At 32.9% G+C, this 23,179-nt stretch overlaps 1 protein-coding gene across 1 annotated transcript in view; it reads left to right on the top strand.

Annotated features, from left to right (window-relative positions):
- Window positions 1-1,641: 1,641 nt before the first annotated feature.
- LOC145846543 (cilia- and flagella-associated protein 47-like) overlaps window positions 1,642-23,179 on the top strand; it is a gene marked incomplete at its 5' end in the record, with an annotated part of 37,966 nt that continues 16,428 nt past the window's right edge. The window contains 38 exons of the mRNA XM_082953264.1: window positions 1,642-1,873; window positions 2,175-2,329; window positions 2,643-2,773; window positions 3,208-3,296; window positions 6,816-6,956; window positions 7,442-7,629; window positions 7,971-8,048; window positions 8,407-8,598; window positions 8,740-8,840; window positions 9,655-9,827; window positions 10,114-10,233; window positions 10,528-10,655; window positions 10,720-10,851; window positions 11,149-11,287; window positions 11,689-11,805; window positions 12,147-12,332; window positions 12,762-12,890; window positions 13,122-13,269; window positions 13,807-13,910; window positions 14,358-14,608; window positions 14,836-15,000; window positions 15,363-15,530; window positions 15,881-16,012; window positions 16,262-16,383; window positions 16,607-16,709; window positions 16,976-17,127; window positions 17,549-17,710; window positions 18,038-18,121; window positions 18,616-18,683; window positions 18,931-19,181; window positions 19,486-19,599; window positions 19,996-20,097; window positions 20,330-20,633; window positions 20,909-21,021; window positions 21,226-21,404; window positions 21,819-21,973; window positions 22,312-22,404; window positions 22,648-22,760. Coding sequence (XP_082809390.1) covers window positions 1,642-1,873; window positions 2,175-2,329; window positions 2,643-2,773; window positions 3,208-3,296; window positions 6,816-6,956; window positions 7,442-7,629; window positions 7,971-8,048; window positions 8,407-8,598; window positions 8,740-8,840; window positions 9,655-9,827; window positions 10,114-10,233; window positions 10,528-10,655; window positions 10,720-10,851; window positions 11,149-11,287; window positions 11,689-11,805; window positions 12,147-12,332; window positions 12,762-12,890; window positions 13,122-13,269; window positions 13,807-13,910; window positions 14,358-14,608; window positions 14,836-15,000; window positions 15,363-15,530; window positions 15,881-16,012; window positions 16,262-16,383; window positions 16,607-16,709; window positions 16,976-17,127; window positions 17,549-17,710; window positions 18,038-18,121; window positions 18,616-18,683; window positions 18,931-19,181; window positions 19,486-19,599; window positions 19,996-20,097; window positions 20,330-20,633; window positions 20,909-21,021; window positions 21,226-21,404; window positions 21,819-21,973; window positions 22,312-22,404; window positions 22,648-22,760 — 5,514 coding nt within the window. The remainder of the gene's footprint in view (window positions 1,874-2,174; window positions 2,330-2,642; window positions 2,774-3,207; window positions 3,297-6,815; window positions 6,957-7,441; window positions 7,630-7,970; window positions 8,049-8,406; window positions 8,599-8,739; window positions 8,841-9,654; window positions 9,828-10,113; window positions 10,234-10,527; window positions 10,656-10,719; window positions 10,852-11,148; window positions 11,288-11,688; window positions 11,806-12,146; window positions 12,333-12,761; window positions 12,891-13,121; window positions 13,270-13,806; window positions 13,911-14,357; window positions 14,609-14,835; window positions 15,001-15,362; window positions 15,531-15,880; window positions 16,013-16,261; window positions 16,384-16,606; window positions 16,710-16,975; window positions 17,128-17,548; window positions 17,711-18,037; window positions 18,122-18,615; window positions 18,684-18,930; window positions 19,182-19,485; window positions 19,600-19,995; window positions 20,098-20,329; window positions 20,634-20,908; window positions 21,022-21,225; window positions 21,405-21,818; window positions 21,974-22,311; window positions 22,405-22,647; window positions 22,761-23,179) is intronic.

Here is a 23,179-nt window from a genome sequence, read left to right as displayed (position 1 = left end):
GTGGACCCCCCCTATGGCCTTAACTTTGGGTTAATTTTGTTGTTTCTGTAAAAGTTTTGTTAACTTTGTTTAATGTATTGGATGTTAAGTTTATAATCTTTGAACAGCTTGTATTCCGTAAAGAGAGTCTGAGTGTCATTATATATTTTTAAAGATACCTTAAAAAAACTTTTTTGACAGAACTTACTTAAATATGAGTAGCTTATTTTTGATATAGATTTAAGGATTCATATATGTGAAAAAGATAGTTTGTTATTTGCTAAAACTTTTCTTTATAATTATCTTACAACTTTCTCTAAACTTTCAAATAAAAATTAAGTTTTTGTTAAAAGTTTATTATTTTGTTTATACTAATAATACTATAAAATATTTAATGCTTAAAAGTTTGTTAACATATCATCAAAACAAGGTTCAAAAAATTTCTATATTTTAAAACGCATTTAATTTTGTTTATTTTTTAAACTCACATTTTTTTCTATAAATTGAAGGTAATTTGAAATATTAATTTTTTTTTGGTGTTTTTAAACTGTAGCCTTATACTGTTTGAGCTGTTTTAAGGGCTTACTGTAAGTTAGTAAAATAAAAAAAAGTATAAGAGTAATTTACATGTAACTGTTGGTTCTATTTTACTTAAAGTTATAAGATATTTTTGTACTGTTGTAACTTTTTACATGTATTAAAATGAATAAACCTAAAGAGTCGTTTATATTTCCGTTAAAGTATGCAGACATATATTATAATAGTTTGTTTTGACATTTGAATATAATTAAAAAAAAGACTAAGATAAATAAAACATAAAATTCAAAGGTATAAATAAAATTTGATATATAAAGTTTTATCAAGTTATAATATTTTTTTAAAGTTGTCTAACAAGTATTTCGTATAAAACACTTAATGTCATAACAGGGTCTAAATTTTGTTTTGGAAGTTAATCTTGTAAGTTAACAGAGTTTTTTTTTCGACTAAAGTAAATAGATTGTTATATTATGACTATATTTTGCTGAATTGTGTAGAAGTTATACTAAACAAAACATGTATTAAAATTTTACTTTTCTGTATATTCATTTATTTTTTTCTCTGTCATTTGCAATCATTTATTGGTTTTGGTTTTAAATTTTAGCTAAATTATTTCTAATTATAAAATATTCTCAAATTAGTTTTAACAGCCTTTTTTATTGCCTTAATTATAAGTTTTAATTTAAAAAGGGTAGTCAAGATTGTGTTTAAAATGTTAGAAAATTTTGTAGTTTTTTTATAAAAATGTGTGGTAATCTTTCATATACCTATATGTTATAAAATACTTTTTTACCATAACAATCCATGCTACATAATACATAAAAATTTACACCATGTCATAGAATGGAATTTGCTTCACATCTAGAGTGTTGACATAACCAGCTTATACCTTGTTTAATCTAAGTTTATCTGTGAAGCTGAGTATAATACAATAAACGTGTTTAATAGTGTTTTTTCAATAGTGTCCATCACTAAAAAAATTGGCTCTCATTTGTGTGCATTAAATATATACAAACTAATTTTTTTTATTAAGACTTAATAAGTTTTGTAACAAGTGTGCTATACAAATTACCATTCTTATCAATGATGAATACACAATCACAAACGGTTCAACTTTTCTTTCAGAATTTCGCTGGACGGCAGCAGCAAGAAGACGGTAACCATCCGGGCCAACATCGTCAACCAGAGGCTGCAGGTCCTCAACTTCGAGGACAGGAGCACCGAGGAGCCGTGCATAAACTTCGGTCCGGTCTACTACGGCACGGACCGCATCGAAGCGGCGTGGGTGTACAACGACGGGCCGGAGAAGGTCAAGTGGGTGGCGGTGCTGAATGAGGGCGTCGCCGGTGAAGAAGCCGTTAGTTTGGTTGCTTGATATGAGGTTGAAGTAGTTTTAGGTTTACATTCTTTTGGTAAGCCTATATAAGTTTAATAAGTCACTGCTAGTGTTTTTGAGTTTTAAAAATTTTTTTAGATCTAAATTGATAGTTTCAAGATATTTAGTGCTAATGCAATATGATTTCAAAGATATTTGTTGAAAATTTTTCAAAGGGACATTATTACCTGATTCTTTTTGCTATCAATACATAAAAACTGAAGGTTTCTTTCGTGACTTAATCGCTTTCTCTTTGAAAATCTCACAAACAAACTTGCAACAGGGTACTGACCTCACGCTGACGACGGCAACGCTGATAACGCACGAGGAAACAAGCATGTTGAGGGGGAGCGCTTACGACAAGCTCACCTCTCTAATTACGGTGTTTCCCCAGCAGGGATACTTGCAACCCTACGAAACTTGCCCCGTGTACTTCAGGTTGATATTCGCAAACTATACTTCGATTTACAACAGTAACCGCGTTTGAACGTTTATTTTGTTTTTGTGTATAAGACTGCTGTTTGTTTAGCTTTGGTTTGCAATTTAAGCTTGGCACTTTGGAATTTGGAAGCGCTTTGTAGAAACTTATATAAAAGCATAACACTTAAACGTAATACTTTTTTGTAGTGCTAAAATTCGAGTAAACAGATTTTGATTGGTTTCATATTGTATCATATCAACTTTTTTTAGCCGTTTCAATTAAAAATTTAAATAAGTTGCATGACACAACTAAATTCATTACAATTCGCAGATTTTCACCGCGTTTCAACGGACCCGAGCTGGGATGGGAGATGAATCATGAGGATCCGCCGCGTCAGGACTTTGCCTTGTTCGTCAATTTCGACATTATCAGCAGTAAGCAGAGCTTCGAAGACACAAACGGTATTTGGTTTAACTTTGAGATAAAACGATTATGTAGTTTAAGTGGCTCTAAGCATTTTTTAAAAGCCGTGTATAGCAAAATACCCAGGAAATATCTGTAGACACCAAAAGTTTAATATAAATTTTTCTTTAACTAGCTTTCCCCTGTTAACTTTTTTTGTAAGTATACATTAAAAAAGATGAAAGTAATAATAAGTTATTTTTTTTAACTATTTGAATTATATAACACGTTTTCAAATTCTCATCTAAATTCATATGCACAGTAAAAACTTATTTCTATGCAAACCACTATGCACTGGTGCGCACTTTCAGAAACACTGGGTTAAAAACTGACTTTTATCCGTCATGTATCGATAATTTAAAGAATTTACACAGTAGTTTGTAAATTTTTCAATGCAATTGCACAGTTATGTATAACAAACCACACATTCTAGCAAAGAAAAGTTTCGAAGTGGGAATCACAGCAACAGCACTCCCTGTTTCAATACAAATTAAACCGGACAAAAACTTCAATTTTGATCAGGTATTGTTTGGAGTTTATTTGAAGAAAATTTTTTTGAATTTTTTTCTTATTATATTTATTATATTGTTTATTGTACAATGTAGGATCCAGGCATCAAAATCTGAGCCACTTAAACAGGACACACAATGAGAAAAATAAAAATTAAAAATATTTATATTCTACAAAAAATATACGTAAACAAAACATTAAACAAAGTTAAAATTATAAAAAAACTCATTAATAAGTTTAAACTTGTTTGCTTTGTATAAAATGCAACAGCTTAATGCATACAAACACATTTGTACAAAATTAATAAAAGTAAATCAATAGTCTGTTAGAGCGGGGCGTAGGAAAAGAAAACTAACTAATATTACAAATAGAAAAAGGAAGAAATCACTAGTGAATTTAGATGGGATAAATACTATAAATATTTTGTTTATTCTTCTGTATGGTTTTAGTAGAAAGTTACTGAGTTTTACTGACATTTATACTATTTAAATTAAATCTTTTCAGTCTTAGGCGAAAATGTTCCACCATCTCACACAATACAACGTCTTTTGGTCACTTGTTCCACTAGTCTTTGCTCTGTGAAAAAATGAACCTTGCCACTGACTGTTTTTAAAGTTGTGTTTACATTTTATTTTTCTATTATCTCCTCTTAACTGATTTTTATTATGAACTGAAAAAATTGAATGAAAAAATCTTATAATTACCAAAATGATGCTATAAAGCGTAATTAAATCAAATTCCTATCTTCTATATTCTAGATTTTTCATTCCAAGTTTAAAAAATCTATCAGTATACGATCTATTGGATATGTTACAACGACTACATATCAAACGGGTAATTTTTTTTTGCACAGACTCAATTTTGTTAATGAATTTTTTTAAATATGGTAAATAAATCTGTGTATTATATTCTAGCTTAGGACGAACGTATATTTTAATTTTAAATAGTTTTGTCAGATTAGTAGCTGAATTAGTTTAAAGTTTTTTTGATATTTGATAGGATGAAACTTTTGCAATATTATATAAATAATTTATGTGTTCGTTCCATTTTAAATTTTCAGAGATATATTCCTAAATCCTTTGAAACTTTAACTGTTGGTATCTTAGTGTTATTGATTAAAAGGTCAATCGGGTCAAACGTTTTTTTTTCTTAATTGTTAGAATTTAAAATTTTTAAGGATTTAATTTGAGTTTTTTTGTTTCTAGCCATTTGTAGATATTATCTAGATAAATTGTAAAGAGATATTTGACGCACTAAAAATTTTTGTATCATCTGCAAGTAAACTCAGATCACTTTTAATATCAATGTTTGAACTAATGTCGTTAATGTAAATTAAAAAAAAGAAGGGGACCAATTACACTCTGTGGTACTCCACTGTATATTGATAAAGGGTCTGACAGCGTATTATTAATGACCACTCTTTGTGATCTACCAATTAAAAAATTATTGAACCACTTCACTAAGGACTCATGTAGTCCAAACTGACTCAATATTTTTAATAATCGTTTGTATGATACTGAATCGAAAGCTTTTTTAATATGAATTACTGTATCTATGTAAACTATTTTAATACATTTGTTTTTGAAATAAAGAACTATCCATGAATGTAAGCATGTTAATAGTTCAATGTTTTACGACCGGTTAGGGACAAAACCAAATTGTTTATCAGATAGTAAAATATAGTCAAAAAGATGATTTAGAATTTTCATAGATATAGTGTGTTTAAAAATTCGAGAAAAGCCACTAGTTAAAAATATTGGCCTACAGTTTAACGCGTTGTGTTTGTTACTTTTGTTATAGACTGGAATTACAAAAGAAATATTCCATTGTTTTGGTACTTCAGCTAATTCTATACAACAATTGAAAATCAGTGAAAATGGAAAAATTATAGATGGAATTGCATACTTAATAAAATAGGGCGGGATATTTTCTGGGGTTCTCATGATTTTATTTTTTAGGTGGTTAATTGAATTTTTAATGTCTTCATAAGATATAAAAAAGCTTTGCATTTTACTACACTTTGAGTTAGTTTAAAACTTTGGTGGTTATCATCTTTTTAAAATACTTTGTGAAAACTTCTGTAAAAATGTGAGACTATTTCAAAATCTGAGGTTAATGTTTTATCTTTATCATTGTCTTCTAAAAGGGATATTGCAGTACTTAATTTAAGTTTAGATTTTACGTAACTATAAAACTTTTTTAAATTTGGGTTTTGCAGAATTTTTCTTCATATTCAAAATTGTATTTTTTAACAGCTAATTGATATTCTTTTGACTTATTTTTATAATCTAGAAAATGATTTATTTGTCTTACTTTTTTTTTGTACAGAGTAAGTTTTTCTCTTTATTATTTTTAACTGTGAGATGAATATTTCTTACTTTTGTTATTTTTAGAATAAAGTGGTGTAAAAAGTTTAATTGAGGTTTGAGTTGCGCTGATGAATTGTTCATAAAAAAGTTGGAGATTTTATGACTTGTTAAATAATGAGGTCCAATTATTTTTTGACAAGTAATTACTGATGATTTCAAAATCTGCCTTTTTAAAGTCATATGAATCTTTTTTGACATTGATAACTTTTTGACTTTCAATTTTAATTTTAAATGAAATCAAGTTATGGTCACACGTATTTGTTAATGGAAAAGTTAATTAATGAGATATGGTCTTATCTAGACCAAAATTATTGCAAATTAAGATACCAAGTATGTTTCTATTTTTATGAGTTGGACTTTCGATTACCTGAGTTAAAAAATTATCCGTGCAAAAATCAAGAAAACTTTTATGGTATTCACTAAAGTCTGCGCCAGGAATTGTCCAATCTATGTTTGGCAGATTAAAATCCCCAAGAACATAAAGAAATTAACATTTGAAAAAAAATATTTAATAAAATTTCAACAGTTAGTGCACAATTTGCAGACAGTGGGGGAAGGTAGACACAGAAAAGTCTTTTTTTTTTAATTATGTCTATACATATGTATTCAAAATTTGTGTTGTTAATAAAGATTAAATATTTTTTAACTATAAATACTTTAGAGAGTTTCTGTAAAGGACAGAAACACCTCCACCCCTACTTTTCCTATTGTTACGGATTATATTGTAGTTAGAGGGACAGAATATGGCATCGTTGACTTCAGGAGTTAACCATGTTTCTGTACGAAAGAATAAATCAGTATTATTAATGTACAAATAATTTTCTAAAAAATCAACTTTGTTCAAAACACATCTTATATTAGTGTATTCAATTCTTAAATGTTTACTATTACAAATATTATATCTATTAAAAGAAAATTTATTATGATTAATGACAAATTTACTGATGGTTTTTAATAGTTATTCATAAATTAGTTCCTAACAAAAGTATTTGACTTATTATGTATCCATTACAACTTCGAGTTGTTTTTCTTATTGTTTAAAAGTGTAACTCGTATTTTCAAAAATAAATTAACTAAAGTCTCAAATTGAAATAATACTTTAAGAGTTAATTTGAAAGTGTCTAAGTTTTTAAGAGAATAAATGTTCAAACTTGTAATAAAGGTAACGTTTGGAGAAAGTGCCACTCTTTCATGTACTCTCGTTAACCAATCTCCAGTGCTTTCGTTGGATTTAAAGTTTAAAAAGGTGGCGCAATTCAACATTATTCCCAAGAAGGCTAACATCAAACCTAATTCTCAAAAGGTCAGTCTGTTTGTGGTGGTTTCAGAACTAAAAACTTGTTTAAATTACTAATCAATTGTTTTTAAACATTAATATTTGTTGACTACTAATAATTATTCTTTGTTTCTATAGTAGTTTTTTTGCTGTGATGAAACTTCTTTTACAGATTACAAAACTTTAAAGCACAGTTTTAATTTTTTGTCATTGCCTGATTGAGTATACTTGTCTCAGTACTAATTAGATAAGTTGGATAAATTTTATGTAGCTCCTTTATGTATAATACTTTTATGCTTGAGTGATATTGTTATAAATTTTATTTGTCATAAGTTTTGAGTTTTTAAGTTTATTTTTCATTTCAACCCAGTTTTTGTTGAATGCAATTTTTTTGTTAATATTAAATTTGTTTATCTACATTTGCTATTTTTGTTTTCTGATCATTACTACTTATTAACAATTTTGGACTAAAAAGACGTGTCATGCATCGCAAATTATCTAATACACTCCAGGAGTTCTCCGTTGTTTTCCAGCCAAACCAGCCGGGCTCTTTCAAAAAGCTCCAGTTGATTGAGTTGTTCGGCAGAGTGTTTCAGGATTCAAAAAAACCAGGAAACTTACCTGAGTTCAAATTCTCTTCGTTTCACTCAGTCAAGCTCAAATTGAATGGGGCTTGTACGATGGGGAAAAATTACGCAAAGTAAGCTTGCTTGTTGATATCTTACAAAAATAACAACTTCTTTTATCATTACAAGCTTCTATTTAGCTATAAAGTGTACGAGCTGGGCTCAATATTTGCAACGTCTCTCTTTACATGTACATGACATATTATATATTTAATTATATAATGTATGTTTATTTATGACTAGCTTCTTTGTCAAAAACAAACTATCTTTATATGTTGTTTAACAGTTCTTTAACTCGTATAATGTGGATTGTATGAATAAAGCTGATAACGACCGGTTTGTTATATACAAAACAGCTTAAAAACATATTTTACTGTATTGTTAATGTTAATTTGATAATTAAATTCTAATGCAGAGACCGTATGAGTGCGGAAAGTAAAAAGATGATCAGAAAAAAAAGAAATGGAGTGATTGTTGCTGATCTCAATGACAGGTTACCTACCATATTTGGTTCATGAAGTATATTGTAGAATATAAGAAGATTTTTAGATAAGAATATCACCTATACAAGTTTTAAATTTGTACTTTATATACTAAGGCTGCTTGAACACAAACAAATTTAATAAAATTTGTTCTACTTAAATTTTAACTAATAAGATGCGATCTATGTAGTTTCTGAATTAAAAAATCAAAATTCATAGCTCATAAAAACTCTAGAATCTGGAAACCTATATGAACTTTTAAAATTGAAAATTTCAATAAGAGTTGCATTATCTTAATTCATAATGATAGTTTTGACTGTTAATGTTGCAAACTTGTTTCGTTTTCCTTCACTCTAGCAACTCACGCAGGCCTCAGAGCATCCGACCGTCGCACAGAGACGAGGACTACGAGACGGAGAGGCTGGGAATGCCGAGGCACAAGTACGTGGATCCCGACTTCGCCATGACCAAGGAGGAGGAGATGCAGAAAGTGCGGGAGGACAACAAGTACCTCAAGTTCGTCAGGACCTCCTACGAGAACAGGATAAGGAAGAAAGACACGCTGTTGGTGCAAGTTGTGTCTTTTGATGTTGTTTACATTTCAGTTGTGTGCAAACTTTAGTTTAAGTACTTTTTTCTTTTAGTTTTGTTTTAAGTCGTGAAAAGTTCGAAACGTTAAATTTTTGTTTTTTGTTGCTTTAGAAACCACTTTAAATGGAGCAACAGCACCGACATAGGAATTCAGCCTGGCAAAGGACTGAAACCGCTCAAGCTGCGTCACGAAGAAATAGAAAAGCAGTTTGGTTAGAAAGTTTAACTGTCTAAAAGTAGGCTGAAGAAGTTTGGTTTATTTTTGTTGTTGATTATCAAAATGCTCGCTCCTTTCGCTCTTCTACGTGCCTAGATTTTTTAGTACGAGTTATGACAACACTACCTACTAGTTTTTTTAACGATGCGATGTTGTAGGATCATGGTGTAGTGTACTACCACGCTAAAAACCATAATTGAATTTGTACTTAACTTATACTAAATGCTGATATTAAATGATACTTAGGGCTACTCTATATAAAACTAGTCATGCCAATGAATGGACAAACACTAACAAACCATTGCAAACACTATTAAATATAAAAACCATGTAAAATATTAAAAAAACTTTATATTTTATAAATTATTTTGAATGTTATTTAAGCCTTTAAATACAATTTAAATCTAAAAGAGTTTTACTTTGGAACCTTAAAGTTAAAATGAAAATTGACTGCTTAAAACTAAAAGTATAAAAGTACTTATGAGAAAAAAACTTTCTTAAGTAAAAAAATTACACAAAACAATCAAACAATATAAATGTCTATTTTCGAATAGCATGTTTACTGCAGCAGGCTGTAGCTAGAATGCCCCACCACTCTCTGTGGCTGGTTATGTAGCAATGTTCTGAACTTTGTTCAACATTACATCAGTAATTTCTTACCCGCTTTTTATTTTCTCCTTACCTTAACTGTATTGAAATTTCATCCGTAATTTAACCATCGCTCTTTCTAAAATTTCCCCTTGAGCACAAAACGGTTTCAAACACAACTTGATGTGCCGTTTTACTGAATCTAACAATTTTTCTTTCAGAAGCCGACAAGAAGCAGGTGGCAGCTATCAGGGGGGAGCGGAGGCTGATGAACACGAGGGAGCTGAAGTTTCAGGAGGACGCCGTCAGGTGCGAGCCGGCGCAGGAAGGCCTCAACGCGCAACCCACCACCAGCCAGGAGGTGAAAGACTGCAAGAGAGTTCTCACTCCCAAGGTTTGATCCGTCAATGTTTGTTTTGGGTTGGGAGTTTAGGTGTTCTGTTTATTTTTTTATTTGTTCTATTAGTTTTTTTTATAAGCTCACTGTCGTGTGGCTTCATTTTGATTGTAGAGTTTTTAGAGCGTTGACGTCTCCATAAATGTTTTTTTTAAATTTATTGTAGGATCTGAGGATCTTGTTAATGTCATTCATTACTTGAGTGAAATGCTGTTTAAAAAAAATTGTGAATCAAGAAGTGTTTAAAATTTCACTTCATTAACTATTAAAAAAAATCAAACAGGAGTTGTTTAATGTGGTCATTGGTCCACCGCTGTTGGATTTCGGAAACGTTTGCGCGAGGTCCACCAGCAAAAAAGAAGTTGAAATACTGAATAACCTTGATCAGTACATTTACTTTCAAGTGAGTTGCGTGTTTTGAATTATGGGTTTATCATACTACAGTATAGCTGAGCTACCTTTTTTCTATTAGTAGTAGCATTTTATAAAATTTGAATGGGACAAGAAAGTCTAGTTTCTAAACACGTGTCAAAATAAGATTAGTTAAAGTTTTTCAATTAAGATAAGTCGGAACTAACTTATTTATTTATAATATATATCGTTTAATCACGAAAACAAGCCAAATAGTTTATTAGCTTTGTGATTTTGTCAGTAGTTGAAAACTAACTTAATTTTTAAAGCAAACGAAATTTTTCAGATAAATATAAAGTTCAAAGAGCTGCGCCGGACATCCCCACTTTCCCAGGTGATTCCCCCGAAATCCCGCGCTCTGCTGCCTCTAGTGTTCGAGTCGAACCAGGAAGGACAGTTCGATAGATCGCTCAAGTTGGTGTTTTTACAAACATTCTTTCAAAACTGACCGATTTACTTATGCGCTGAATTCGCACAGGTACACGATAAACTCCAGCCACACCAGCTACTTGCTGGTGAAAGCCACCGTGGTCCCCATTCAGCTCCGGCTGTCCACGCACTTCCTCGAGCTGCATCCCGAGAACGGGGCGTCCGTGTACTGCGCGTACAAGTAAGTTGATGTTTGTACCGGAGGTTTTTGCGGTAAGCACAGTAGTGTGGAAGAAATCATTTCACTGTGAATTGAAAGCTAGTTAAAGGATATAAACATTTTCATCATATAGGTAGAACATTTTTGTTTCTACAAAAAAAAAATTTTTCCCCACAGTAAGCAACCACTCAAACTTGTGTTGAATTAGAAAAAAGTTAGTAATTGGTATTTTTAATGCATTATTTTTTATACTCAGTCTAAAAGCATGCTTACAAACATGTAAGTAATAATTCAATTAAGTGTTAGCAAACTTTTTAGGTCGACAGTGACGCTGCACAACGACAGAAACCACCCGGCAGATTTCCAGTGGTCCCCCATACTGGGCGAACGAGGCACCGCGTTTTCAATCAGGCCAGCGTCCGGCACCGTTGCCGCGTTCAAGAGCCTCAAGTGTGAGGTTTGACGACTTTTTGTTTTAGTTTAAGCTGTGGTTAATCGACTTAACACAGGTTTTTGTTTGGGTGAAACTTATACGTATTACAGCTAGCATTGAAAGTGAAATTTCCGAATTAAGTTTACAGATTAAAATAAAAAACTGAATGGGCCTCGAGTAGTAAAAATTATATTTTTATTAGCAAACTTTCGCACCTTGAAAAGATGCTTTTAGCTAATAAAAAATAACTTGGTATAAGACGCTTGCAATTACTTTGTCGATTATTTTTTACATTACTTTAAATTAAAATAGAGTTGAATATAGTTAGACTGCAAAAGTTTGTTTATTGTGAAAATACAAGAAAGTTATAAAGTATTTAAGTTTACCAGGAATAGTTGTTAAATCCTTTGTTACTGTAAACACAGGTGGTTTTTCACCAAAGTTACTTTGCACCACTAGAGGGTGAATTCCAAGTGAAGGTGAGCGGAGGAAAAACTTTTAAACTGAGCTGCGTTGCCAGATTGGGCACACCTACTGTAAAAGTAACAATGTTATCTATTTTTTGATTCAATTTTTTTATTGTGCTTGTTTACTTACCTTAAGTTTTTCGTTGTTTTTTGTGAAAACCACAAGGTGTTGTTACTACTTGACGCTTAAAACTTTTTATCACTTTACTTACATGATTTAATATTATTTTTTATTAACAAAGCAGTTCGGAATAACAATTTTTTGTATTTAAATTCAAATTGTTAAAAGTGCGATAAACGTAAGAATGTTTTTCCGTAAGTTGTCGACGTATTCAAGCATGATTAGGCATTATAAGACGTAATTAGTTCAAAAATTGCGTTGTTTCTTATCTAAGTAGCTGACCGTCACGTCACAGTTTTTGGACAAGCGCCTGGGTTTCGGCAACGTTGCCATGAAGCTGGTCGCCCACCGGACCGCCATCCTCAGCAACGTGGGCGCCTACAACGCCATGTTCTACGTTGCCAACAGCAACCCCATCCCCAACATGACCATTGAACCCGTGCATGGGATAATACCGGTGGGGGGCAGTACCGAGCTGAAAGTTTGTGTTTTTTGATGTTAATAATTAAAGTTTTTGTCAATGTTTTAAATTAGTCATTTTTGCTTTAAAAATTGTGAAAAATAAACAGGTATATAAATATATTTGATTTACAAAGTACTCTAATTTGTAAATGTGAAACTTTTAGATTGTCGAAAAAATAACAGACATGAGACTGTATCACACTTACTTTTGAAAACAAGTTACATTACTTGGTTTTATTACTGTTATATTTTTAAGAAAATATTTTATGTTTTAATTTATTTAAAAAAAAATAATGAGTACCGTAATAAGTACCACAATTTTTGTGGTACCTAAACATAAGCTTTTTAATAGTTTTCACATTTAAGTATGTGATTCTTTCCATATATCTTACTCTCATAATGGTACATTTAGTATAATTTACTTTAAACAACCTAATTAACTTTTCAGATAAAGTTTCAGCCGCAAAACTTGATCAAGTACGATGCATACACCGAAGTCTTTATAAGAGGCGCCAAACCGCTTGAGTTGAGGCTCAATGGCTGCGTCGAAGAACCGAAAGTTGATATAAACATATCTGTTAGTACGATATCAACTTTAGTGTTTATGCTTATATGTTAACGAGTATTTTGAGTCGTTAACAGCATTGTCCTTTGTTTTAAGTTTTAAGTTGTAAAATACTTTTATAAACTTTTTTTAAGACATAGCACTAATTGTACCCTTACATTAAACAAATCAGTTTTGTTAAAGCAACCTTTCCTAAAATGTTTCAATATTGAAAGTGTCGTGTCTATCAGTTTTTAATTGCAGAACTTCAATTTCCACGGGGTGTACTGCGGGTCGCGGCACCTCATACCCTTCAAAATGTTCAACAGGGCCATGACGAAAGCCCTGGTGGAAGTGGACATGTCCAGGTACGAGGATTTCACGTTTCACCGTGTCGTAGACAGACTAGTTGGTCAGTGAGAACTTTATAATCGATGTTTATATTTTCGAAGTTTACTGTTATAGTAGAAGGTCTTTTTATCAACTTACGATTTTAGTTTAGAATGTAAATAACTAAATAACCTTTACACTATAATAACAATATAAACAAGTTCTATTCACGTTTTATTTGTTCTTGATTGTAATATGTTATTGAACTGATTTTGTTGAGATGTTTTTGTGGCCCGCCTAAATAATTTTCTTTGAAATGTTTTCTGGTAGGTAAAACGATAGGGCGTCCTTGAACTAAACCTATCTCACACAACAAAATGTGTTTGTAACGTTTTTTTCCAATTAAATCATGTAAATTTTTTTTTACTAGTTCAAAAGTAAGAGTCTAAAAGTGTGTTCTATGTTTTGTTAAGTCACAAAAGAGTTGTTGTTTTGATCGCAACTCAAATTAAACTTACATAATTTTTGCTTCACAATCAATAACTTAAAAAATTAAGCTTCGATCTACTTTTATTAGTATATCATGTTATCTTTACAATACTTCAACACAAACAAACAGACGAGCAAATATGCACGAGTTCGGATGATATACCGAGGCAGCACAAGTTTGAAATTCCTCCCAGAGCCTCGATTAACTGCTCCCTTCTGTTCGCACCAAGAGCCGTTAGTGTCATTTACAATCGTTGTTTTCGCGATATTTATATGCAGAATTTTAAAAACTTTGATTTAAAAAAATGTCAACCAAAAACGTAAAAATGTATCTTATAAACAATAAGTATGTTTTGTATAAAGTTTATTTTTTCAGTTTATTGTTTATAATTGTAAAGTTCCTGAGTTCTAGTGAAACTTCTTACAATTAGAAGTAACTATATGTACTTCCATACCACGTAAGGTTTGTATAAAATAATTTAAATATTTTATAGCATGTTTAACAACAACGTTCATAAATAGAACTTCGTATGCTTCGGTCTAACAGCCAATGTTAACTTTTTGGAGAAAAGTATATCGTGGCACCCACTTTTCCCACATGCAGCACAAATTAGTAGAATAATAGTTTAGTTCTATAAACAAATTTTTTGTATAACAATGAACATACTTTCAATCCACTAGGTGGCGGCGTACGACTTCCTGCTTCCCGTCAGATTAAACAAATGCGAAGCTCCACCGCCGTCTCCCTCCGTTGAACCCTTGACTCCCACCTCCTCCGAGCTGCAGGCCACCCAGGCGCAGTTTTCCTCCCACAAGAAGCAGCGCCACACGTCGGGTTCGAGGGGCCCCGTTCCAGGGGACAAGGTCATCACCCCCTGCAGGAGGATCCAGGCCACCGCGTTGAGGGTTCCCTTGAAAATGTCGCAGACCGAGTTGGTGTTTTCTCTAGTTGTTTGTTATGGAGTCCGACGTTTTTTTTTAGTGTTTAGCTTTTAATATGTTTCTGTTTGTTTATTTTATCACATAAACGTTCTATATTCAGATAAAAAACTTATAATATGTTATTCAATTTAGAAATGTTGTTTTATATAATAAATGTTATGCAAAACACATACTTGAAAGTCTCAAAAAGCAACCATCATTAAAAACTTCCTTCAAGGTTCAAGTTCACTCTGCCGTGCTCATACATGAAGATGTCGGTTCCTGACAACGCGGGCGGCGACCGCAAACTGCTCCACCTGCAGAATATGACGTCACAAACGATCAAGTGGCGGCTGAAGGTGAGCAAGGTGAATGGCATGAGGAGCAAGGAGACCGCTTTCGTGTTTGTTTTTGTTTGCTGTTTACAAAGACTTTGAAAACATTTTACAAAGTTTGTTTTCGGTTAGCTGCTAACAAGCTATGCAGAGCTTTGTTTGGCTTGTTAATACTAAATTGAAAAAAGTTGTTTAGTTTATTAACTTATGCCACATAACTATCCATGTTTTTTGCTTTAGTTAACTTAAGTGAATGATGCCAGCCATGCTAGTCTTCTACCCACAATTTTTTACAAAGTAACAAAGTTCATAAAAACAAAGCTATTTAGATAAGTTAACTCGCTTATTAATTTTAGTTAATACTGTTTTAATTATAACCCTTTGCTAACAAAGCATGCTCAAATGTGTTTAAACTTTACCAAATTGACAGGTTCCTGAAACAGGGAGGCGCCGACTACCCCCCCAACAAGATTCAGGGGGAGATACCCGCCGGCGAAACTTACCGCGTCACCATAGTGTTTTGCCCGCGAAAAGTCGGCAGCTACGGTTGCGAGGTGCCGATGTACATCGACCACGACGACTACTGCCGCCCTTACAGGTTACTGCTGGTGTTAATTGCTACTCAGAAAAATGAGAGAGTTTGTTACGTCATTACTTTTTCATCGAGGTTGTGCGCGGTTTTGTTAGTTTGGTGATTTTTAGTTGTCGGATAAACGCGTAATTTTTTTTTAGCCCAGCAATTTTTTTTGAAAAACTGTCTATGTTTTTCCAAAACGTACCATATCAGTAAGTAAGCGTTGAAATATATAAGTCAGCAGTTATCTGTCTTCATTTGTAAAAGCTTGTTTGAAAACAATAAAAATGTTATCCCTGGGAATTTTTCAAAAGTTCCTAACTGTCTTGACTAAAAAAGTTGCAGGCTTGAAACTAAAAGTAACATAAAATCAGGACAATAAAGCTGGACGCCTTCATGAAGCAGTCCAGCATCCAGTTCCAGCCGCCCGTTCTCAACCTGACCCCCGTCCCACTGCAAATACAGGCGCAAGGACAGTTCAACGTCGTCGCCACCGGCTTCTGCAAGTTTGTTTCGTTGTTGCGTTTTTAAGCTAATATATTTCACCCAAGGCTCTGTTCATTGAAAATTGATTTTTGTACAGAGTCTCGAAAGTCTAAAACAAAGTCTAGGCACTTTGTTAAAGCTCATTAGCTATTACTAGATAATTTCAAAGTTAGTTATCATACATTTATACGCTTAACTTCAGTTACAATGCTTTGATTTCCTTTGGTTTGCCCCAATGATTGAAATAACTTGCAATCATTTACTTTTAGGTCGACTGCTCTCCGAGTTGAAATGGTACAGAATAAGAATGACGAAAAATACGATGTGCTCGAGCATTTTGATATCAAGTTTCCTAACGGACTTGTCATTAACCAACAAAACAAAGACAGAAGTATTTATTTTATAATTTTAAAAACTGCTTTAACTTTTTTTTTGTTTTAAAAGCATATCAAAGGCCAGTTTTAGTAGTTGGTGCAAAAAGCTAAAACAAAATTTACGATTTTTCTCAGCCGAATTTTAGTTTAAAGTTAAGGAAAGATGCGTTTTTATAAGAACTTTTACAAACTAATAGTTCAAATATTTGTATAATTAAATATTTGACTGCTTTATTTTAGGTGGGTCTGTGAACAGCACTTTGACAGCTGTGTTGAGTTTCAAATCTCTAAATCATTTTTCAAAAACAATCAACATCGTCTTCACTGACGAAGATGACAACAAGTGGGTGTTTTGAGCGTTCTAGTTTTTTAATAGACAATTACTTACGCCGTCATTGTTTTCTAGAAAAAGTTTTAAATACTTAAGTTTAAAATTTAAACTATGAACAAACATTTAGTTTAAACATCAAGTCTTGTTTCTTAGAAAATGATTTTCTACGAATCAGAGTTTTTTTATTCTGATGATTGAGCTACAGATTTTTATTAAGTATTAGCTCATAATTTTTTCTAAATTTATTTCTCCACAATTTAAACTCAAATTGCGTTCAGGTACACAATGCAAGTGACGGCCACCGCAGACAACAGTTTGCTGTCAACATACGCGTTCATGGCCAAGCACAAAACCGACTACAGAATCGTCTGCGCCGCTAAATCGTTCATAGGTCAGACGAGCAACAACGAACACCCGCAAGTTGTTAAAAGTTCGTTTGAAACTAGGGTTGAGTAGTTTAAAATTATTACAAAAATAAAAGAAACTACTTTGAGAGCACGAGCTTTATAAGATAGTTTTAAAAATGTTAATTAGTTAGAAAACATACGACAGTATACATTTTTACATCTTGATAAAGAACTTGTTTTATTAACTTGTTTTATTAACTCGTTTTAAAACAATAAAAGCGTGTTCCATAACTTTTCTGACCCCAAAAATCTACTTTGTTTTAAAATAGTTTTTGATTATGAATGCTAAAATTATTTTTCTATTCTTATTTCGGCTCTGCTTATAATTAGCTTCTATAAAAGTTGTAAAACAATAAAAAAAATCTTCCATCGTTTTTGCGACCCAATAATTTTATTTTCTATCACAACAAAAATTTAAACTCACCTGAATAACTTCCTGTGCAGCTACCGGTTGCGACGCGATGCTGATACCGCTGGAAGACAACAGCCAATCAGAGTCGCGCAGCCGGTGGAGCGGAACGAACTCCACGTCGCGCTTCAACATGTCGACCACTATGACGTATGACGGGGAAGGAGAAAGTCAGTTCGAGTACCGGTACAGAGAGGGTTGGTTGTGCAAACTTGTTATTTTTTTGTAAAAAGTTTTCAAAATCAAACACCGATGTACAGTCGTACTAAATTGCATTAATAATTCAGATAACCGTTTTATAATTTTGCTTAACTTTTTTTACATTAGATGTTAATAGAAACAAGATAAAAAAATCACGGGTAGATTAGTTTAGTAAAACAGCTCCCTAAAGTTGACTATCAGTTTTTTGTGACGAAATAAAAGTAAGTCAGGAGTTAGTCAGTAGTTTTAGACTTTCATTCAGTTTTTTAAAAGTTTACTTCTCTTTGTTTTAAAGACTTTTTGTTTAAAATGTGAAATGACAGCTGAGAGGGCAGCAGTTAGCTCGACCGCAGTAAACAGTAAGAAGAGCAAAACATTTATCTCTGACGACCAGAAGTCAGATACTGGTCAGTAAACTTTTCTTGTACTACTTGATCAAATTACAGTGGGTATCAAGTTTTACCAAGTAAGAATAAACGTAAACATAGTCACTAAGAAAAAGTTTAACCCTTGGTAAATTGAATATCTTGATACCCTTGATAAAATCTATAGTAATTATTTTTTCTTGCATTAAAACCTTTTTTTTATTTAGTCAAGTAAAAATTATTTGATAACTGATAAAGTTAGAAGAAGAAGATAATTTTTGTTAAGTTTTGTTTTCAATTCATAGAAATTAATTTGTTTCTAAAATTAGTCTATGAGCTTTACTAAACTAGTACTTAATTTTTTATTTAATTAATTAAATATGATTTTTTACAACTATATGAACTGTAAACTGGTTAATTAACTATTATATATTTTTTATAAAAAAAATCTTTATATTAATTAATCACTAAAATACTTATTAAAGTAATAAAAACTATACTAAAACAAAATTGTTAATCTTATTTATATATTTTAGGTACAGAATCATCAACTGCTATGACTTCAACTACAACAAAAACAATTTCAAACCGATCTGTTAACAAGGTTCGTCTCAACTTGAAATACTAAAATCGAGCCTTTTTGTTGCAAATGAACTCCGGCTTTGATTTCTTAAAATTTTTGCGGTATTTATCACTGTTTGCGAAATGTAACAGTTAAAAATTAAAACGAGGATTAAAAAGTTTTCTGCATGATTTAGTAGAAATACCTGCTAAGCGCGTATAAAGACTTTTGATAACTTTCAATGTTACCAAACCAGCGGAGATTTTTTTATACTTCGCTCTTCCCACAGATCAGGAACTCCTACGTGTCCTCGCAAACCCCGGCCCTGCCCCCGGACGAGGACAGCTCGGAGGTGCGCGTCCACCCGACCGAGGACTCCTCGCTGTCCCAGAACGAGCTGGACTGCAACTCGATGTTCCCGCCGATGCACCACGACGACCACGGCTACCACTCGGACGTGGTCCGCACCGTCGAGTGCTGGTTCCAGAGCTTCGGGTGGAACACGCCCTTCCACTTCAAGATACCCGACAACATCAGGAAGTCGGTGTTGTTTCAATAAATTTTTATTGTCAACATTTAATACAGTTTGATTATAAAATTATTGAACACAAACAAATTTGGTTTAAGGACCTGGTGTGCGAAAAGACATCTCGGTCATCGAGTCGTACACCATCTGTTTATTTTCAAATGATAATTTTTTACAACCAAAACATTAAGTTAACATTTCAAAACGTTGATCTTCTTTAAAGATTAAGCAGTTGATCGCCATATTTTTTTTTTAAATTGCAAAGTGCTTTAAATTTTAATTTGAAACTGTTGACTGAACGTTCACAAAACTTTGCAGCCTAACGAGCAGATACGCGTGCAGGTATGACGAGGAAAACTTCAAAACTTCCTCCAGCACCGCGATAACCAACTCCAACACCTTGTACGACATGATCTCCCACTTGACTGGAAGGTAGCTTGGTTGTTTGATTAAACTATAAGTTAAACATGACTTAATGGGACACGTTCAAAATCCACCCAGCCAAATTCGAGAATCGCTTACCGATCGAAGGTAAGGGTTAGGGGTAACAATGATAGTGAAAAAAAAAATATATAAAATAAATTAAGAAAATAAAATAAAAAATTGGGTGGGTTATGAAACGCGAGTGGATTTTGATAGTATACCGATTCAATAGTGCTAAAAGGTTATTAATTCATAAATTTTTTAGAACTAGAACCTCACAAAGTCAGATAAATACTTTTCTCTATTATAAGATAAAAACACTATACAATTCTACAGTGAATTTTTTCTAATACTCTCTGCTTCGTAATCAAAAACTTGTTTAAGTTTAATTTTAAAAAACTTCAGGCAACTGCCAGGAGTTTCGGTCAATTCTCCGCTTCCCAGCAACACGAAAGAAAGAATCACGCAACTTCACTGGCAACACGCCACTCTCATAACATTTGTCAGGTAATTTACAACTACTTGTCTGTTTTACCGAAATGTATGAGCCAAAGCAGTTTCAGTTTAGAGCTAGTTCAAGCGCATTCAGTAACTTAACCATAAAGAACTTTTATAACTCTAATACGAATCTCGCATTAAAAAAGCTCTCATCAAAGACACTTACCTAACATACAGTAACTATTCCCCACACACACACACACGCACAACTTTGCTGTTCAACCAAAACTGAATTTCACAGAGCGAACGGCGGATCGGTGGCGAGCATCCGGCCGGAGCACCTGCTCAACCCCACCGACTACAAGAGCTGGGCGCGGCTGAAGGGCCAGGTGAGGTGCGACGCGCCCCCCCTGCCCCACGAAACCAAGTCGGACTCGTCGGTGGAGTCGAGGGACAGCGACGAGCTGGACTCGGTGGGGGCGCCGTCCGAGACGCTGTCGTCGATGCAGGTGCTGAAGCGGCAGGACTTCAAGGAGTTCGACGAGGCCACGTTCCACCTGGTCAGCAAGAAGGCGTGGTGCGACCTGCTCATTCAGATATACAAGGTTTCGTTTGTGTTGGAGAGTTGCTAAGACGTGTTCAGTTGTTTTGTTGTTTTCAAGGCGATAATTCTTAGTGTTTGAAACGTCGTATATACTGCTTTTTAAGTTTATTAATCACCGCAAGTTGTCTTCCATGTAAAGTAGTTTTTATTGATGAGGCTATGTGCAACTCTTTTTTGTTTATTTTTTCTTTAACTATTTTTATTAAAGCAAGTTTTTTTTGCAATAACATTAAGTCTTTACAAATTCTCGACTCCACAACTGACGTTTCTTTCCAGGTTTTCATTCTGTCCAGAGTGAATTACCAAAACTATTTGCAGCTGAAGCCGCTTCCGAAAGGAACAAACTTTCCGCCAATCAACCCGGAGCTGGCGTCCAGCAATATTTACAGGTACACCTGCTATGTTTGAAATATAAATGTATAAAAAGTAGCGCTTCACATACAAGTTCAATTGAACTTTTATTCATTTAAAGTAACGTATTTTGTTTAAAAGAATGTTGATAGAAGTGATTTTATATGTATTTATAAGTATTTTCATTGTTTATTACAAAAACTCACACACACACACATAATTTACTTTTCAATCCGCTTCAGCTTGAGCGAGCGAATAGTTCTGTCGTGGCTGAACCACTGCTACGCGCACTTCTGCAAAACCTACACCAACAGCGAGGGCCTGCCCCCTTCGTCGCGGTGGGTCGTCAACTTTGACGCCGACCTCTTGGACGGCCTGGTCCTGTGCGCCGCCCTCGGAGTCTACTGTCCCTGGCTGGTTCGTTGCGTCCGTTTGTCTTTTTACAAACATCATAAACATTTGAAAGTATTTAATTTTATGACATTCGGATTAATAAGGTGTTTTGAGATAGCAAAGTAACTTGAGGTGTTTTGGTTTAAAGTTCAACTTAATAGTGAATTTTTGGTAGAAATACTATATTTTATGTTTAAGATTTAATTAAAATTAATCTTACACTTAAACTAATGCTTAAAAGTTTACGAAAAATGTTATTAAGTTAATACATGAAAGAATGTTTTTTAGGGGAGATAATAAATTTAATCTATTATTTTTGTAACGACACACTTTCGAATAATTTATACTTGATATAAACAACATCTACTTCTTCACAGTTCATTTGATTTACAGCCGTATGTTACTGTTTATTTAACCTCCATAACTATTTGTTGATAGAAAGAAGAAGTGTTGCAAGATTTGTACGTTGCGCCCACCACGGCCGAAGAGTGCCTCCACAACAGTTTGCTGTTCATAAAAGCCATGAAGTCGCTCAGCTTCATCTACCAGATACAAGCAACTGACATCACCGATCCCAATCCCATCACAATGTTGTTTGTTAGTGTTTGAAACATGTGTGTTAAAAAAAGAAACGTGCTTAACTTAGACATTTGAAACATTGGTCATTTTTGAAATTTTTTAGTAAGTTGTATGATCAATTTATTTTTTATATTATATTGATAGCACCAGCAGTAAATTTTTGTACAACGACTTTAAGTTAGTAAAAAAACATGCAAAATTTATTTAACTACATGGATTTATTAAGAGATTCTAAAATTATGGTTTTAGAATTATAGTGCTAGTAATATTCTAAATTTTTACAGTTATTGTTGTGTTACATTTTTGTTCCTAACAGTCGGCTAATGTTTTATATTTTATAAATTTTTATTAAACAGTTATGCGTGTATTTGTATCAACAATTACCTGATTTCCTGCCAAAAGCCAAGGTTGAGTTTCTCGGATCTCTGGGAGGAACCGTTAAAAGAAAGGTTGGTTTTGTATTTAAATTTTGGATGAGTTTAAGCTACTTTCCAAACTTAAATAAGATCTGTGTCTTTATATCTAATAAATATTAAGCATATAGCAGAATGATTTAACAACTTTGTAATATGCACTTAATAGGTCTCCGAGTAACATTATAAAATGTTAAATTGTATTTTATATTTATTATAAAAAACTTGTAATTGTTAAATTGTAAATAAATTATTATATTTTTGCAATGATGCATTTAGGTAATGGTGCAAAATTCAGCTGGCAAGCCGGTGAAGTACATTAGCAAAATTGTGGGTAGAGATTCAAATGACTTTCATATTATAGATGGCAAGGAGCTTCATACGCTGGCCAGGTATATAAAATATGAAGTAGTCGAACTTTTTTTGTTATTATAAGCTAAAATAATCTTTTAAGTGAGTACTAATATATAATTAGGCTCAGTTTTAAAGCAAGACATAACACTCAACATAACAAAAAAATATTTTAAGCTAGGTTCAAGCAACATACGGCCCGCGATGTAATTTTTAGCTTAAAATCAATTTATGCAAAGCAAAAAATGAATTATGTGCTTTATCAAATGTAATCTGAAATCAATTTTAAGTACACTGAGCAGCAGTACTTATTAAATGAATATTTTGTTATAGTTTTCTTTTGAAAAGTCGTTGGTAATTTTTATGGTAAAATGTTTTTTAATTACGCGGCTTGCGCAAGGCTTTTTCTGATGAACCTCCCTGCCGACTACGAAAGATTTTCACCACCACTCTGGAACAA

This window comes from Thalia democratica, unplaced genomic scaffold (assembly GCF_965202585.1).
Source record: "Thalia democratica unplaced genomic scaffold, ktThaDemo2.hap1.1 HAP1_SCAFFOLD_496, whole genome shotgun sequence".
Taxonomy (NCBI): domain Eukaryota; kingdom Metazoa; phylum Chordata; class Thaliacea; order Salpida; family Salpidae; genus Thalia; species Thalia democratica.
Note: the sequence above shows the minus strand (reverse complement) of the source record. Positions and strands in the feature narration are given on the sequence as shown.